General features: G+C 42.1%; 1 protein-coding gene across 1 annotated transcript in view; it reads right to left on the bottom strand.

Annotated features, from left to right (window-relative positions):
• Positions 1-19019, bottom strand: part of CRYL1 (crystallin lambda 1) — an 87848-nt gene that overhangs the window by 23529 nt on the left and 45300 nt on the right. Inside the window, exon 4 of the mRNA XM_045567688.1 lies at positions 119-280. Coding sequence (XP_045423644.1) covers positions 119-280 — 162 coding nt within the window. The remainder of the gene's footprint in view (positions 1-118; positions 281-19019) is intronic.

Below are 19019 nucleotides of genomic sequence, written 5' to 3'. Positions count from 1 at the left end.
GTGGTATGTGAATCTTATCTCAGTAAAACAATTCAAAATACTAGTGGGTTAGTCACGATGTATTGCCCCTGAAAAGCAGAACAAGATTCCCTGAATTCCCCAGGTGTAAGGCACTCACAGGGTGAGCCACGAGGCACTGCTGCACGTGAGCCAAGCCGGCAAACAGCCTGGACGGCAGGAGGCAAGAGCTGGAGCTGCTGAGGACAACCCTGTCGTCGACGATGCGATCCAACTGCGCAAAGATCTTCTTCTTCAGCTCTAGGTTTTCTGGAACACACTCCTGAAAAAGAACACAGTTAAATTACCACTTGTGATCACTGTATTCGGTCAGGCTCCAAGCAAAGCAGGTCTTGTTTGATTCATTACCAAAATGAACTCATTTGAAAATGATGGGGTTCAGGACGTTACCCCAAGATATGGCGCTGTGGCATTTGAGAAAACAGCTGAAGCAGGAAGGTCTCCCTGACCTTTTCCTGCTCTTCTCCCCTGAAGCAGGTCACACGACCCTCACTCCAGCGGTGCCCTCCCTAATCCCAGAGGAAAAGAACGTCCTAATCTCTGCAGACGCGGGCTTTGCGAAGCTCCCCCAGTTTATCGCTATTATATCAAACCCCTTTGTCCAACACACCTCTAAACAACTGCCCCCTCTTCAGACCTAAGCATAAAAATTCCTAAGTTCACCTGTGTCTTTGGGTCTCCAAGTCTGAGGCTCCTGTCATGTAAAACTTGTTAAAATAGATCTGTATGCTCTTCTCTTGTTAATCTGCTTTTTTGTTATAGGGGCCTCAGCCATGAACCTTTTAATAGATGAGGAACAGATTTTACTTTTTCTCCGCTAAAAAAAACACCAGCAAAACTGAACAAGAAAAGGCTGCTGAAACATGAAAAATCTTGCTATCTCTGGAAAGTCGGTGATGAGTATCTGGGAGCTTGCTGGGCTTCCTGGTTTGAATAGGTCTGAAGATTCTCATAGCAAAGTCTGCCAAGCACATGGGGGTGGATTCTACAAACAGAACACCCAGCAGCACCCCAGGCAAACTGCTACAACATCAGCAGTCTCATCAGCACTTACCCCCCTATCTGTCCCGACCATCAGACCAAGTGATCTTCAGGCAAAAATCTCATCCTCATGAAACGAACAGACGTGTTTGGTCCATAATTCCCTCCCACCTTTGGAGTCTCTGAAGTCTATTATTTTCTCCTGTTCTGTCCGTTGCCTATTTACTCTGTTGATTATTTCTTTTGCTATGCAGAAGCTTTTTAGTTTAATTAAGTCCCATTTGTTTATTTTTGTTTTGTTGCCAAAGGCTCCTTGAGAATCCATGTCTAATTGGAAGTCCTTTTGAAAAAGACCTTTGTTTCCAAAAATCTAAAATTACTTTAATAGGGGTAAGGGAGGGGGACAGAGAAGCAAATTTGGATTAAACGCTGCAGATAACCACTGCTCTGAAACTCTAATTACCAAGCTGGGGAGGGAGGAAGATGACATCTTCACACCCCAGCGCTGGCCCTTGGGTGAGGCATGTTCTGGGAACGTGAGGACGCAGCAGACACTGCCCTGCCGCGGATGGCAGGGGAACAGGAGGCGGCGGCTGGAGCCGCTTGGACACTGGGAATACTAGAGCTGTCCGTCCCTTCCTGCCACCTGCACCTCCAGGGATCACACCAGGGGTCGTTCCTACCCAAGGTGGGTCCCTGCTCACCTGGGGGCCACAGGTGCTGCAGGGGAGATGGCATGGACTCCCAACACTCCCTGGTGACCTTAGGATAATGATTCTCAGTGTGGCCTAGTAACACTCAATCAGAATCAACTGCCAACTTGTTAAAAATGCAAATTTGCAGGTCCTTATCACAGACCTACCGAATCAGAGTCTCTTGGGCTGGGGTCCAGGCATCTGCAATTTTAATAAGCATTCTGATGATTTCTTTTCTAGCTAAAGTTTGAGAACCACTATTCTGAGGCATGTATCCAGCGTGTGGGTGTCAGTACTTGGTGTGCTGTGCCCCAAACAATGCCCTCAATCTCCTCTCTCCTCTGCACCCTGATGTCAGCCCCCGCCCCCCCCCCGCCCTGCCCCGGCTAACTCAGGGACAAAACAAATGTGTCCTGATGGGAAAAATGAGAAGTAAATTAGCACTGTGGTCATTTCATGGTCTCTAACCACCTGGCCAATTTCATTGAATTGTTAAATTTAAATTTACATAGAAAGTAGTGAAAATAGTATAAACACCAGCAGATAACCAGAAGTGTGCACAAAGGGAAATTCAATGTTGAAGTACTACTAGCAATTATATCAGAATCACCCCTCAAAAATAAAGAGATTATTTTCAAGTTTGATTTAATAATATCTAAGTTAAGAATATCTAATATATTGAAGTCAGCTATATAAATAGTAAGACACATGAATTTTGCTTCTACATCATCTAGAAGATTAAGTTTTATTCTAAGGGTAGGGAGTCTATTTTTTTTTATACTTTATAAAAATATAACCATGTGAAATTTTATTAAAAACAAAAGGTCATATAAACACCACATCTCAAAGACAAGAAAAAAAAAACGGAGTCATTTAAGAACTGTAAAGCCCATTGTATTAAATTTCCTTATCAAAAGGGGAAGAGAGCTACAGTCGCTGGCCAGTTGTATCGAGCCATTCGCAGATCAGTTAAGTCTGCGAGCTGGGTTAAGTTTAAATGGAGCCTTGTAGCAAAGCCAGAGACCAAGAATGATGCGGATCCTGTTCAAGCTAATAAAAGAGTTGTCATGAATAGCTTTATTGTGAGCCTGTCATGCAGATTCTCCCCTGAAATTCTATGCCTTCCTTCAGATCCTTTGATTATCAAAGAGGCAAGAAACCTTGAACCAGAGGAAACCCAAACCTGCTACAATTATGTAAGGGTTTTTTAATGGCTCATTTGCTTGAAGTTTTATTGCTGTTTTTAAGAGTAACCCAATTGTGCTGGATGAACTCTGCAGGGGTTATAAGGCCTCTGTCCCTGTCACACCTGAGTTTATTTCCTCGCTGTTCACTGGGATACCCCTGGTCTGAGAAAGGGAGTCTGACACACTTCATCAGAACCCACCTCACCTGCAGTTGGCTACACAGCTCACAGAGGCTGCAGTCATTCTCTTTGCCCTAAAGGGGCTGGGAAGGAAGGCAGGGAAGAATGTCAAACAATGAGACAACTGAGCCCTTGCTGCACTTGCTCTCTAAACTACCGCACCGGGTAGGGCCCACCCCATGCGCTCTCAACTGTCTTTCAGGGGCCCCTGCTAGAGACAGCCACCAATGTGAAGCATTAGCAAAAACCCTATCACTGCTGAGGGTAATCAGTTTGACTTTGCTTAATTAAACTTTGACAGCATCTTTCAAAGCACTGACTTTTGTTTACTTCTTGGGTTTTGTTTATTTTGAGGTGAGAGGGAGATGTAACACAAAATAAATATTCTCATGTGCAACCACCGCCAGGGAATGCCCAGATTTTGACAGATAATACAAAAATCTGGGGAGAAGGAAAGCACAATAAAACTTCCCGATTATCACAACTGTTATAGCAAAAGGAGCTTCCTCTGAAAAACTCTTACTGGCTGAGGCTTATCAGTCAAGTAGCTGGGAGATGAGGCTGAAGTTAAACACTGTCTCTTTTCCCTTCCCTTCTGGAAAGAAAGAAGCAGTATTTGCAGGTGTAACATAATTCTAACTTATTTTTTAAGTAGATTATTAATAAACTTTAGTGTTTTATTAGTAGCAAAAGTTACCCATGTAGTTAATTCCACTCATTAGGACTCTGTTTTGGAAAAGTGGCACAGCCACAGCAAGGCAGCTCACTGGACAATTCCTAGGGAAAGGGGTGCCAGGTAAGTCCTCGCTTCTGAAGCTTGGCCTCTCGCTATGCAACACACATTTGCCAACACATATTTTCATGGTGAAAATAAAATATTGTTCAGGTTTTTCTAAAATCAATCCAAGCATTTTCAATAGGCACCCTGTTGCTAGAAAATCTGTGTTTGCTAGTGTAAATAGCTGGAAACAATCTTCAATGTGGTTTCCAGAAAGAAAAACCAAATTAGAAGACTTCAGTACTTAAGGTATCTCAAGAAAAAGATGAGTTAGAATCCTACTGCAATTATGGCACAAGGAAATTCACTCTCAGGTTGAAGATGAAGGTGATCTCTCTTATAAAGTCTGTTAGCACTAGGTACATCTGCTTCAATCCAATAAATTCTCCCAGTTTCTCTTCACTGCTTTTCTCAAGAGCACGATCTGTAAAATCTCTTAGATTCATGGGCTGCTATGGCTATACTTCTCAAGAGGTGGACACCATAATTATCCAAAAAACAAATCTTCTTGCTCTAGAAGAATTATAGTATAGTATGAATGTGTTCAGAAAAAAGGGAAAGAGTATATCAGCTTTCAACAGGCAATAAACTGCACTCTGCCCTCACCAGGGGCTCATTTTTTTCCTTCAAAATCAAGTGTTTTTTAAGCCTATTATGAATCCTACACATAATCTACAATAAGTTAGAACAAATTACAAATTATACGAAATCGAGGGAGAACTTTCCCAAGTAAAAGTCAGCGCAGACTGCATTTGGGAACGTGACTTCCTGGGGCTTAGGTGTTCCAGTTGCAGGATTACTGCTGTTTGCTCTGCAGAGCAGTCCCTTCTCAGGGTGACCGCAGAGAAGCCAGAGGTGGCTAACGTGGCACAGGCAACAGTGGCTACGCTGATCATGTGTCTACTCCCATCCTCATTCCAGTGATTTTTCTTGTGCCTTTTATGAAATCATTTATTTAGAATTCGGCTAAAATGCTTGACATGAAAAATACGATAAAAATATTTCATTTAAGCCTGTAAATATCTTATAGTTTTACTGCATTTCTAATATTTCTCATAAGGAAGAAGTGAGATATTTAAATACAACTCTTTTTAGAGTGCTGGGAATAGCATGAAACATAAAATTGGAGAAAGAATCTTTAAGGTATAGAGAGTAAATTTTTAAGAAGAAAAATGGAAAGTTGCCATGAAGGACATCAGTAACTCAGAGTAGCCAGCAACCCTGAGACCATTTATTATCAGTGAGGAATATCTTTAAATTCCAGTTAACAATCGAGATTGAGAGGACTACACAACTTTTTCGTATAATCACTGCAGCCTCAAACTCCCAGGCTCAAGTGGCCCTCCCACCCTAGCCTCCCAGATAGCTGGGACTACAAGCGCACACCACCATGCCTGGATCATTTTAATTTTTGTAGAGATAGGGTCTTGCTATGTTGCCCAGGCTAGTCTCGAACTCCTGGCCTCAAATGATCCTCCCACCTCATCCTCCCAAAGTGCTAGGATTATAGGTGTGAGCCACTATGCCCAGCCAATTTTCTCTGTATTTTTCTGGATTTTCCAATTTTCTACAATTAACATGAATTACTTATACAAACAGAAGAATGTTGATTTTTGAATGCAGAATATGATTTCATAATACAGTCAGATTAAAAGTATGTTAAAATACGTATTTCAAAAGAATGGAAAGAATGCTATTAAGATAATGATCTTAGAGTGATGGGATTAAAACAGGTTTTTTTCTCTATTTTTCAAGTTTTTAAAATTAACTTTAAGGCAAGGCAATATTCAAGAACAGTGTCAAAAACTATGAAGGGTCTGAGACCCTACCCTAGTTGCAAGCTAGCCAGTTAGCCTGCCACAGTTTTATAGAGGCTGGGGGGAAGCACAAGACTCTTGGTTCAGAGACAAAGGACTATACTACACACAGGATATTAAGCAGGACTTTCACATTCTCATTAGCCTCCCTTACCTTCAAGTGGATTCTGGGTTTGTGTAACAGCTGAGTTTAGGGAGCACAAGTCTTTCATAACTGACTACAAGCAAACCTACCTGCCCATTGCCCCAGAGGGAGACACCATCTCTGTCTTCCAAAGCCGTTAGTTATACAAACATCCTTGAAAAGATCGTCCAGAACCAAAGGGCAGGCAGTGCCTCTGCTCACAGAGTGCAGAATCGCAAGACCCTTGGAAAACCATCTCCCAGCAGCCAGGCCTCCATGTGACTGAGAAAAAGTGTTTTCTAGTCTCTTTTTCCCATAATGAGTCTCACAATATGTGATAAAGAGTCTTGGCCCAAGGATAAATTTATGGATAAACTAAAATTCTGTAACAGTCCTAAACCTTCAGTCTAATAAAGGAAAGAGTTCCCTTCGCTCTGAAGATTTTGAAGTGTTTCTCTAGCACCAACTATCCCCAGATAAAATCAACGAAAAGATCATCTTGGTAAAACAGTTAATGAGAACACACACCCTACCAACAGGAATGTAATTAGTCAGAGCCTCTAGATTAACAAAAGTGCCTTGATTAAAATAAAAAAAAAAAACAACCAAAAAACTTCTGAAGCCATGAGTCACAAAGTCTTAAAAGGGGATAAGTCCTATTTAGGTGTGAGGACGGGCTGAAGGCACTTTTGTCATCCTACTGGGTGTCAGTTGTGCTGGGTCTGGCTAGTTCTCCCGTTCTGCCCAGTGGGGAAGGTCCAGTTCCCTCAAGGAATAATCCCTCTTCATTGAAAAACGTACAAGGACAGTCGGAGTACCAATCAGTGGGGCCTTTCCCCCATTTTACCCAGCTAGGTATGGCATTCAGACTAGTCAACTAGAGAATTAAAAAACCTAGTGAAAACTGGTTTTGGTTTAAAAGTGGTAGAATGGTAGCAGCCATTCTAATCTTGTATACTGTACATCGCTTCGATATATTATAGCTTAGTACACAGTTATGTGTGTCTCACCACCACATTAACGAGCAAAATTCTTGGCTAAAGACCTCTAGGAAGCCAGCTCAAAGCCAAAACCACCCGGGCTGGGTAACAATGTCCACAGATCTGCCCATTGTTGTATCCAACAACAGAGTTAAGAAAATTCCTCAATACTCCCGTGATAAACCAGCTTGACTACTAAGTACTAAGAAGAAAGGAGCCCTTCCTTTGTGGCAAAACCATTTTGTAACCTAGTTTGAAATTTCTTTAGTAACCATTTCTTTTAAGTTTATGTGTACGCCAGAGAGACTTAACCAACAGCTCTGGGCACTGAGAACAGACTGAATTACTGCTGGCACAAGAGGGCTGGCAGACGATCCCACCAGTGCCGGAGGCGGCCCGCTGATTCCCCAAGCCACTCAGGACTGCTTTCAGTAGACACAAATTTCTCAAAGTTCAGATATCCACAGGAAAAATCTAAGGGAAATAATCAGGAACAATTGGGGTTCTTTGTGACATCAGATGTCACCCCAACATATGACTCATTCAATATGTGATACAAATACATCTTAATTCACTGAAGTGACTAGGGACGATAGCACAAAAACTCCCATTGCTGAAAACCTATAGTATTTGGGAAAAGGAAACTGAAATAAACCCGCATCCCTGATGGAAGGGCAGGAATAGATGCCGGCCACCCCTACCCAGGGAGAGCCAGGAGCACTGAGCAGGCCCCACCCCCAAGCCCCAGGGACATAGTGCCGGCCTAAGACCAAGGCTGAATCAGAGCCTCCCACTGCTCGCCCTCCCCGGGTGGACAAGTATTAAGTAGCAAGTAACAGGAGAATACTTCTGGGAGAGGGACAGAATGAGAATGTGGACAGAGATCCTCTATGAGGGAAATGCAAAAGGAAAACTGAAAGCTGAGGGTGGAACAGATACTGAAAGGAAAAAAGCCCCAAGCCCTCTGGCCCACCAGTCTTCATCTTAAACACAGGGTATTGCGAGAAGAACTTGAAACCTTTAGTGCACCAAGGGTAACCATATAGCAACCACAAACCTGACACCTCGCCCAACTCCCAACTCCATCAATCCAAATCCCCACGATGAAAGCACAGCAGAAGGAAAGGCTTGTCAATTCTCAGACATAAAAGTTGTTCACCCGAGTATCTGCTCTCCTACTCAAGATATCTGGCTTTCAAAAACACAAAAATGTGAGGCACACAAAAAGGCAGAAGAAAACACACACCCAAGAGACAAAGTGATCATCAAAACCAGACTTAGATATGGCTCAGATACTGGAACAGTCTAATAGTAAATTTAAAATAAATGTGATTAATATATTAAAGGCTCTAAGGGAAAATGTGGACAACATAGAAAATCATATGGGTATTTCAGCAGAGAAATTGAAACTATAAGGAAGTATCAAGTCAGCTTGGACACCAAGCATAGCTGACAAGGTGCTTCTTTGATGGCAGAGAGTTTGGTAGAACCTACTGATGTCACAGGAGATGCTCCTGTAACTGTGTTCCAGCTCCCTCCCCATGTACCTGCCGTGTCCAGTGCCAAGGCACGTCTCAGAAAAAATGTCAAAGAGTTTATCCACATGGACATAATACTGGACTCCTGATGATGTCCCCTTCATGGGTTCTACCAGCTTCTCATTCCCAGGCAGTTAGGACAATGCTGATCCAGGCCAGACGCTGTTAGTCAAGTGCCTCTTTCTTCCTTCAACACAGTTGAGGAAAGAATCTGTAAAACTAAAGATTAGTCAATGGAAATCATCCAAAATGAAAAACCAAGGAGCAAAAAGACTGAGAACAACAAACAGCGTCTGGGACCTCTACTAAAAATATCAAACACCTAGCATATGTGCAATTAGAATTTCAGAAGCAGAAGAGACAGAACAGGGTACAAGTAAAAGAAATAATGGCTAAGAATATTCTAGAAACTAAAGAAAGTCACCAAATCACATATCCAAGAAGCTCAGAGGATATAAAACAGCATATATGCCCCTCCCTTCCAAAAAACTCCAACATACCTTGGTATATTATATTCAAATTGCTGAAATAGAAGACAGGAAATACTGAAGTCAGTCAGAGGAAAAAGTCACATTATATGTACAAGAACAAAGGTACGAATCACAGACTTTTTGTTAGAGATAATGCAAGATAAAAGACAATGGAGTTGCAGCTTTAAGTGCTGAAACAAACAAAAAAAAAACTTGTCAACCTAGAATTCTATACCTACTAAAAATATCTTTCAACAATGAAGAAATAAAAACTTTTCTGAGAAAAACAACTTAGGGAATTCATTTTCAGCAGAATCAATCTACAAGAAATTTTTAAGGAGTATGCAGGCAGAAGAAAAAAGTTAGGAGACAGAAAATTGGATCTATACAAAGAAATGAAGAATACTGGAAATGTCATAATTGAAGGTAAAGTAAATGTTTTCTTGTTTTCAATTGCTCTAAAATATAACTGACTATCCAAAGCAAAAGTAGCAGCAATGCGTTGTAAATGCAAATGTAAATGTAGGACAATGGCACAAAGAATGTGAAGCATTATTAATATAATAATATTAGAAGGTAGCCTCTGATTAGAGATGTATACTTTAAATCCTATGACTACTATTAAAGTTTTTAAAAACTATAAATAGTCTTTCAATAGTGGAGATAAAATAGAATCATAAAATGTTCAATTAACACAAACGCAGGAAAAAGAAAGAACAGATGGAACAAATAGAAAACAACAAGATGCTGCTGCATCTTAAGCTATCTGTATCAATAATCAAACATGTGAATAGTCTAAAGAAACACATCAGGTTAAAAGACAGTGAATGTCAGACTAAAAAGAAAGCAAGACCCATTCTAAGCTATCTGGGAAAAAAGTCTACTTTAAACATAGACTTAGATGCGTTAAAAGTAAAAGGATGGGAAAACATATTCCTTGCAAACACTAACTGAAGAAACCTGGGGTTGCTATATAAATATCTAAAAAAAGCAGACTAAGAACAAGAAATACCATCAGAGATAAAGAGGGGCATTGCATAACAATAAAGGGGTCAATTTTCCAAGAACTACTTCCAATCTTTACAATCTCTTTCGGAAAATAGATGAGGAACCATCTCCCAAGTCATTTTATGAAGCCAGAATCACCCTGATACCAAAATACCAAAGACATTACAAGAAAATAATATCCATTATGAACACAAATGCAAAATTTCTCAACAAAAAAGGATAGTACATCATGATTAACTGGAGTTTATGTCAGGAATGCAAGGCTGGTTCACCTTTTTAAAGTCGATCAATGTAATTCATAACATAAACAGACATAAGAAGAAAAATCATGTAATCATCTGAATAGATATAAAAAGAAATCGTTTCACAAAATTCAACATCCATTCCTTTAACATGACAAATGATAACTACAAATCCTATGCTAACATCACACTTAATGATGAAAGACTAAAGGCTTTCCCCTTAAGGTTGGGAAAAATGTAAGAAAGATGTCCAATCTCAAATTCTATTCCACATCATATTGGATGTTCTAAGCTAGTGCAGTAAGGCAAAAAAAAAAAAACAAAACAAAAAACAACAACACATAAAAGGAGTATAGACTGAAAAGAAAGAAACGAAACTGTCTCTATACACATAAGACATGAATGTCTAGGCCGGGCGCGGTGGCTCACGCCTGTAATCCTAGCACTCTAGGAGGCCAAGGCGGGTGGATCACTCGAGGTCAGGAGTTCGAGACCAGCCTGAGCAAGAGCGAGACCCCTGTCTCTACTAAAAATAGAAAGAAATTAGCTGGCCAACTAAAATATATATAGAAAAAATTAGCCGGGCACAGTGGCGCATGCCTGTAGTCCTAGCTACTCGGGAGGCTGAGGCAGTAGGATTGCTTAAGCCCAGGAGTTTGAGGTTGCTGTGAGCTAGGCTGACGCCACGGCACTCACTCTAGCCAGGGCAACAAAGTGACACTCTGTCTCAAAAAAAAAAAAGAAAAAAAAAAAGAAGACATGAATGTCTACATAGAAAATCCCAAAGAATCTACAAAAAAATTCTGAGGACTAGTGAGTTCAGCAAAATTGCAGGATATAGGCCAATCAGGTCAATATAAAAAACTAATTGTATTTATATACAGTAGCAATGAGTGATTGGAATTCAAAAAATTTAGACATCATTTACAATAGCACACACAAAAAAATTACTTATAGATAACTAAATACCTTAAGTATCTATATGCTGAAAATTACAAAATACGGATGAAATAAGCCAAAGATGTCCTAGGAAAAGTGGAGAGGTATACTATGATCATGAATTGAAAGACTGAATATTATTAAGATGTCAATTCTCCTCAATTCGATCTGATTCACTGAAATCCCAATAAAAATTCCAAATGGTTATTTTGTAGATATTAACAAGCTGGTTCAAAAAGTTATAGGGAAAGGCAAAGGAACCATAGTAGCCAAAATCTGGAAAAAGAACAGAGTTGGATGACATACAATCTAATTCCTAGATTTACTACGAAGCTACGGTAATTAAGAGAAAGTAGCATTGGAACATAGTGTTACATTGACACATGTATCAATATAATATAACGACAGCCCAGAACTAGACCCGGGTGTGTTCACAGGCCACCGGGGAGCTCAGTGTGGCAGGTGGAGAAGGCGGAAGAGACGAGGTGAGAGGCAGGCAGGGGACGGTCCACACTGGGCTCGAGCACCGTGCCAAGGGCCGCCCTGCATCCCCCCGTCCACAGGAGGCTGCGAAACAGGGGAGGATGGATCAGAACGGCCATTTAGAAAGAATCTAAAGCAAATGCCAAAAGATAAAAAGAGGTGGATTCCAGGACTATCCCAAGAAGCAGGATCCTCTCACGATGACCTGTGGGACGTGGGTCTGGGAATTGAGGGAACCGACAGGCAGCGGTGCCCGTGGGAATCTCTCGCGAACGAGGATACAGATGACTATCTTGCGAGTAGGTGGATCTTTAGACACCTTTTCAGCACCCACACAATGAAAGCAATGACCAAATCTGTTGCCTGAAAACAGAACAACAAAATAAACTATGACAGTTTTGAGTATTGCCCTAAAGGAAGTTCTGGGATCCAGCCAGGCCTCTTAGGAAGAGAATGATACTTTAACTAGCTTGCCAACGTGAATGTTTTCTTGGAAGCCTCCATTACCTGGGATGCCATTACACACCAACATAAGCCCTTTAAAAGCAGGTTACATTTAAAATAATAACTAAGTAGTCGTTTCACTCTTGGCCACATTTCCAAGGAGAGATGACAAGTTTCTCCCACTTGGCTTTGTAAGGCCTGCGGCTACAGCCTGAACCCAAGGCTGTCACCGCAAGGGGAGCTCGCGTGGAGCCTCCACTCTGGCAGCTCACTTTGTTCTGGCCGAGTACCTGGGAGGCGGCTAATGAGTATGTTCCCTCTTAAGCAAGAGGCACAGACGTAGTTTTTCCAATTCCTGCAGGAAATGTGCCTGCCCATAGCCTTCATCATCAGAAATAGTCAAAGGCGCCTAAGTTGCACTTAAATGTGAAAAAGCATTAGTAAAACTGTTGGCATAAGAAACTCCGAAAGTCGGTCATTATCATTACTAACATTTCCCAGCATTTCAAACAGTACCTGGTACAGGGTAAGCACCTCATATGCCTTTTTATTTAATTCCCAGAGTAGTCACATACTTACAGTAGCCACATTTTGTGAATGATACATTTATTTCACAAATTCATGTAACCAGGAAGGCACAAGGACGGGCCCTGAAGCCACAGCTCCCCTCCTCCCGGGCCTGCATCTGGGCAACCCGCTAAGCCAGCCCAGCGGCGACGACTGTCACTCACACCTGCCAGGGCAACCGCATGAGAGCCCTTTTAAAAGATAAGTGTGCTTTTACCTCCACAGAAGAAATAGAGAGGTGTTCACTGCTGAAAACTTATCTAAGTCTTACTCACACTCCATTTCCAAGAGATAATCCGTGTTGACATTTGAGTTTTTCCTCAGTATTTCCCTCAACAAAACAGCTCACCATACGTACAGGTTTGCAACTCGCTACTTTCCTATCATCGTAGCATAAACAGCTCGCTCCAAACAAAGCTAAGACATAGTGTTCAATTTTACTCATAGAAAAAATATAAGACTCCTCCTCCTGGCATGTCACTCTGAAGGAAGCCAACTAGTATAATGATCTCAGCAACATAAGTCTCGTGAGCTTTCTCCCTAGTCCTCCAACAGGCTGGAGAAACCACCACCCCCCTTTCTGAGCCAGGTGCTAAATTGCCTTCAAGCCCCACTTATTCCCAAGGGAGGTGGAGGCTTCACAAAGGCAAATGTGGCCCGTGCACTTGCTAAACTGAGAGCGATTCCTACCCTTACACAACAGCAGGTAGCTCCCAGTCCCACACAATTAATACCATGGTCTGCCATTTCACACCCAACAGATTGGCAAAAACCAAATAATCTGATGATAGCAAGTGTTGAAGAGGACGTAGAGAAATGAAAGCTCAATACATTTTTACACAAAGTTGGAAAATGTGTAAAATGACACATTTTGGACATTGACAATATGACATACATTATAACATCTAGTAGAACTGAAAACGGGCAAATCCTACGAACTAGATATGCTACCTCTAAGTAGGTGTGCAGGGACGACTCTCACATGTCCACGAGGGGCTATCGGACGCTGTGTGGGGAACCACCGCATCTGAAAGCAAGATGCGAAAACAACCCGTGTGTCCATCAAAGCTCCCTTTGTATAAATTGTGGGCTATTCATAGTAACTGATATTAAGATGAACAAAATTAAAGCGAATAAAAAGGACTTAGTGTGTCAATTAGAACAGAGCTCAAAAAGCATGAGTAAAAAGCAAGTTGCAAAAATATATACATTTCTATACATGTGAATACACGCATTAGGCGAGTTACATATAACGTTTAAATAAAATCTAAGGCACACAAAATAGTATTACTGTTATTTGCCGATTGTCAGAAATACTACTAAAAGTATAAAGGTATGGACAGAAAAATATCCACATTTGTGGCAATGGTTGCCTTAAAGAGGAGGGAGGGTCGGAGACATGGTATCAGGGAGGGCTGCACCAGGAATGTCAGTTATGTTGACAGTATTTTGTCTTAAGGAAATAAGGGAAAGATTCATGAGCAAAGAACAAACGTTGGCATTTGTCAGTCCAAGGTGATGGCTAAGAGGAAGATGCATCATTCTCTACACGTTTCTGTCTTTGAAATTTTTTATAACTGATAAAAAAATATGACAGCAGGGTGAAGTGTTTATTAATGAGTATTAACACAGCTTCAAAGAACACATAACTACTATATCAATATTTCAGAGCAGAGAAAGGAACCAGCATATTTTACAAAGCAAACCGAACTGACACAGCGGTTGAGGAGGTCATAAGACCACTCTGTTCAGGCTGCCCCAGCCCCCCGCGTGCACAGGGAAGTGCTGCCAGCGGTGTGGTGGGTTTCTCCACAATTCTTCTATGCTTGAACATAACACAAACGTGTCACAAGCACATACCTACACATACATAACACATGCCGCAGGGCCCGCCTTAAAAACAGTAGGCGGCCAGGGGACAGATACGAGGAATAGATCTGTAACTCGCTCTCTGCACTTACATGACAGTCATCTAAGTCAGTCCAGATGACTGAAAAGCTTCTTAAAAGCTGCATAATATGCCGCTATATGACTATCTCATAGTTTCCTACTCTCCTTTTGAAAGACATCTAGGTTGTTTTGGGTTTTTTTATTATTACAAACAATGCTGTGATAGACATCCTTAAATATATATTTCTGTGCACATAGGGATTATGTCTATAGGGCAGAATCCAGGGTTGAGATCTCCGTGAATGTCAATTTAACACAAATGGCGTGTTGTGGGTTGAATTGTGTCCCACCCCCCCCAAAAAATATGCTCAAGTCCTTACCCCTGATGCCTACTGATGCGACCTCGTCTAGAAAGAGGCCTTTGCGGACGTCAGGTTAAGACGGGGCTGCGGATTGGAGTGGACCCTGGGTCCAATGCTGGTCTCTTCACGCGAGGAAGACGAGACACAGGGCAGGCACACAGGGACGCAGGCCATGAGATGGCAAAGGCAGACACTGGAGTGAAGCCACTGTGGCCACCGCCAGCAGCGAGGGAGGGCTGAGGAGGGGTCCTTCCTCGGAGTCTTCAGAGGGAGCGTGGCCCTGCTGGCACCTGAGTCACAACCTGCAGCCTCCAGAACCACAAGAGAATCCATTTCTGCTGTCTGAAGTCACCAAGTCTGGCAATTTGCTATGGCAGCCCTTGGAAACCGATCCGGGAGAACGAGCCTAATTCGCCACAGTGCACATCCACCAAGAGCGTCTCACCTTTGCCACCTTGTCCATCTTCGATTTTCCAGTTTGATGGGAGGGGGGAAAAACTTAGATTTTCCTGTTTGGGGCCTTTGTATCTGTTTTTTTGTGTATGAATTGGCCATTCATAACTTTTGGCCACTGGGTTGCTTTGCACCTTTCTTGACTTGGAGCAGTTCTTTACGTATTAGCCTTTTGGAAACATTTTTCACGGCTATTGATGTTCTCCCAATCTGCCATTTGCTGTGACTTTGTTCATCGTGTCTGCCTCACAGAAGTGCTTTGATCTGAGGTGGATCCGTCACTTTCACCGTAGATTCCATGTCGTGTCAGGAAAGCCTTTATGACAGGCAACAACATAAAAACATTCCTTCAGGACAAAGACATCCTACACACGGCTACTGCCACCATAGCCCTGAAAGAAAACCTTTCGCTTTTTTCAAAGCGACTTTGATGCTTCCTGACCAGAAGTCCTTCTACTGGAATTCTTCAATCAACCAAGAAGATTTTAAATGTATTTCATATTGAATTTGCTCTTACTTTTAGAAAAGATATATGAACAACTCCAAAGTAGTCTATATAGAGAAGGACAATTTCTTCAGCTGTTCTGTGCAAACATTTTAAAGTTGGATAATACCCACAGCTTAAGGGATATCAGACTTTTAAATATCCCAGCTATGCAACTAAGCATACCCAGAGGTGGCCTCAAGGACAGATAAACAAAGTCTCACAGCAGGGAATAATTTGGGACTAAGCAAAAAACTAACCTGGGAGTCACAGAAACCTGTGTCTACTCCCCACTCCCTGCAGATCTGCTGCGTGATCCCGGGCAAGTCGCTCGACCTCTGCAGACCTCTGAACATCAGAGAAACAAATGCGAGTTATTCAAGCAATGAACCAAAACACAAAGATGTCAAAGGTTTTCTAGGGTTGGGCTTGGGTAAGAAGTTCGTAGGAACTCCTCGGGAGTGATTTGGAGGTTAGGTTTCATTTTCTCCCTTATGAAAGGAAAGAGCTGTAAGCAAACAATTGAAAAGTATCACTGCAGGATCTGAGAGAGGACTGGAACAATCAATCCCTTGAGCAAGAGCAAGAGCAAGAGCAAACAGCGGCAGGCACCGACCACACTGTGGCATGCAGTTTCCAAGCGGGTGGGCTCACACCACTCCCTATTTTGCAGTATTACTTTGCAGATCTTCTCAGCAAAGACCTGGCACTGACCCACAGACAGTTTACTAGGATGCTGGCAGCAATGACATGACGTGCCTTCGCACAGGCATGGTCCCACAGCCTTGCACATGCCCCAGTCTCCAAACAGAGGGCACGAGGAATACTTAAACAAGTGTTAAGGAGCACAAGAAAAAAGGGAAAAGATCGGTAAATTTGACTGCATTGAAATAAAAAACCCATATGTGCATAAAAAGATACCATAAACAAAGCAAAACAGCCTGCAAGTGTGATCAAATGTTAAAACATAGGATTTAGGGCCTGAAATCTTAAAAGAATTTCTATAAATCAGTTAAAAGTTAAACTATTTTGTGTAAACAAGCAAAGCGTACAACAGCCACTTCACAAAAAAAAAAAAAAAAGCAGCAGCATTCAAATATTCTACCTTTCAAGTAATCAAGGAAATACAAATTAAAAAGATGGGTTATCATTGCACACACATCAGACTGGCAAAAACTGAAATGTCAGATAGTTCTGGTGTGTGTGAAGTTGAAAGTTGAAGCTGTTGCACTTGCTATACAAGACAGAGGGTCTATGCTTAATTATGTACCCTAATTATGCACGTCAATGTAAGGTATGTGTAAGAATATCCACTGCAGCATTCTTTAGAATTCAACATTGTCGACAATGTTTACACATCCAGCAACAGGGAAACAGATACATAAATTGTGTAATATTTGTATGAAACACAGCAATGAATGAAAACAAGCTGCCAAAGAGACTACACAGTATCATGTTTCAATAAAGTTAAAAACCAGGCCGGGCGCGGTGGCTCACGCCTGTAATCCTAGCACTCTGGGAGGCCGAGGCGGGTGGATCGCTCGAGATCAGGAGTTCGAGACCACCCTGAGCACCCCGTCTTACTAAAAATAGAAACAAATTATCCAAACAACTAAAAAATATATATATAGAAAAAATTAGCTGGGCATGGTGGCGCATGCCTATAGTCCCAGCTACTGGGGAGGCTGAGGTAGTAGGATCGCTGAAGCCCAGGAGTTTGAGGTTGCTGTGAGCTAGGCTGATGCCACGGCACTCACTCTAGCCTGGGCAACAGAGCAAGACTCTGTCTCAAAAAAAAAAAAAAAAAAAAAACCATACCGTACTATACTGTGTATTGTTTACAGCTGCATAAATATGTAGTAAAAGTAAAAAACACATAGAAAGCATATATGACAAATCTTTTACAGTGATCCCTTGTGGGCACAGGAGAGCTACAACAGGGAGCTGTGTTTGTGAAGTTGTTTTTTCCTTTAAATTGAGTGGCTATAGAATAATATATTGAAGATCGATTTATATCTTTTTAAACGTCTGAGATATATTTCATTTAAAATGCTGCAAGGGCCACATTAAGAACACCTAGAAAGATAAACACCAATGCCGTAACAGGATTGTTCTTCTATCCTGAACCTTGTTCCACGATTAAACAAATAACACCTTGGATTTTCTAACAGAAGTTAAAGATGTCTAAAATTTTTCAGCTTTGTAATCAGTGAGCACCCTTCTGATTCAGCTATATCCACAAAATTTACTTTTTATGTTACAGCGGTGCCTCAGCTATCCAGCCACCTCTGGTATAAACCAACGACCACCGGCAGGATCCACTCACTGGCCGTCAACTGAGCACATCAGATACCAGCTTCACTCAGACGCCAGCTTCTAAGGCTTCTTTCTAGAGACGCCACTACCACCTTCTTTATCTTGCTTTCCGCTTCCTCACTGTGCATCTGGGAGCCACATCCCAGGCTTCTAGAGACGTTAATGAGAGGTAGGAAAACGGAAGAGTGATGTTGGGCTTCTCCCCCACGGACAGCATCACTACTGTGATTCCATCCTCACTCTGCGGTTTCTCGAGAGTGCTAAGTGTCTGCCAGAGACAGGACAACAACTTACTTTCTGAAGCTCCTTGAGGGCTTAAAATAAGTTGTGGATGTCTTAAAACTTATGCTATTTCCTCAGCAGATGGACCACATGTGAAGATGTCAGCAGGTTCAAATTTAGGAGCTTTCTTTTTCATTTCTTTATTCATGTAATTCAAATCCAGGCCCAATAGTCCTTTATAAATACAAACTTGCCTTAATCTTTCTTATATGACTCTGTGGACAAAACAGGAGATATTTTACACCTCTGAACCTACAGTAAGATTTTAAAAGCTACCAAGAAGGCTTTCAGAAGTTCGAGTCTGGGTCAGTGGGTTATTTATCACATTTCTTAGTCAGATGCTTTGAGCTACCGGTAATCACAAACCTAATTCAGCCTGCCTCGAGCAAGAGAGAAATGAGCAGCTCACAGCACAGAAAGTCCAGAGGCAGGAAGGGACCGTAGCCTCAGTAACACAGTGGATGGGACTTTTCCTTCCCCTAGAATGTTCTTATCTTTACATCATTCTTGTATCTGTTTATCCTCAGGCTGGTGGCCTGGTGGCTTGCAGGATTCCTTCTCCTCACAGCCAGGCATAGAATGTTCACTTTCCTCCTGTGGCTCGCTTAGGAGAGGGAGGAGCCCAGAAGTCCCAGGAAACCGGTGGAGGTCTTGGTTGAACCATTTGCTCATCCTTGCACCAGCGCCTGGCCCACAGGAGAGCGGTCTGGTGAGGCAACGGCTTCCCAACGGGCTTAGACCAGACAAGGCCCACTCCTAGAGCTGCGGCTACTCCTCTGTGC

This window comes from Lemur catta, chromosome 13 (genome assembly GCF_020740605.2).
Source record: "Lemur catta isolate mLemCat1 chromosome 13, mLemCat1.pri, whole genome shotgun sequence".
In the NCBI taxonomy this organism is placed as follows: domain Eukaryota; kingdom Metazoa; phylum Chordata; class Mammalia; order Primates; family Lemuridae; genus Lemur; species Lemur catta.
Note: the sequence above shows the minus strand (reverse complement) of the source record. Positions and strands in the feature narration are given on the sequence as shown.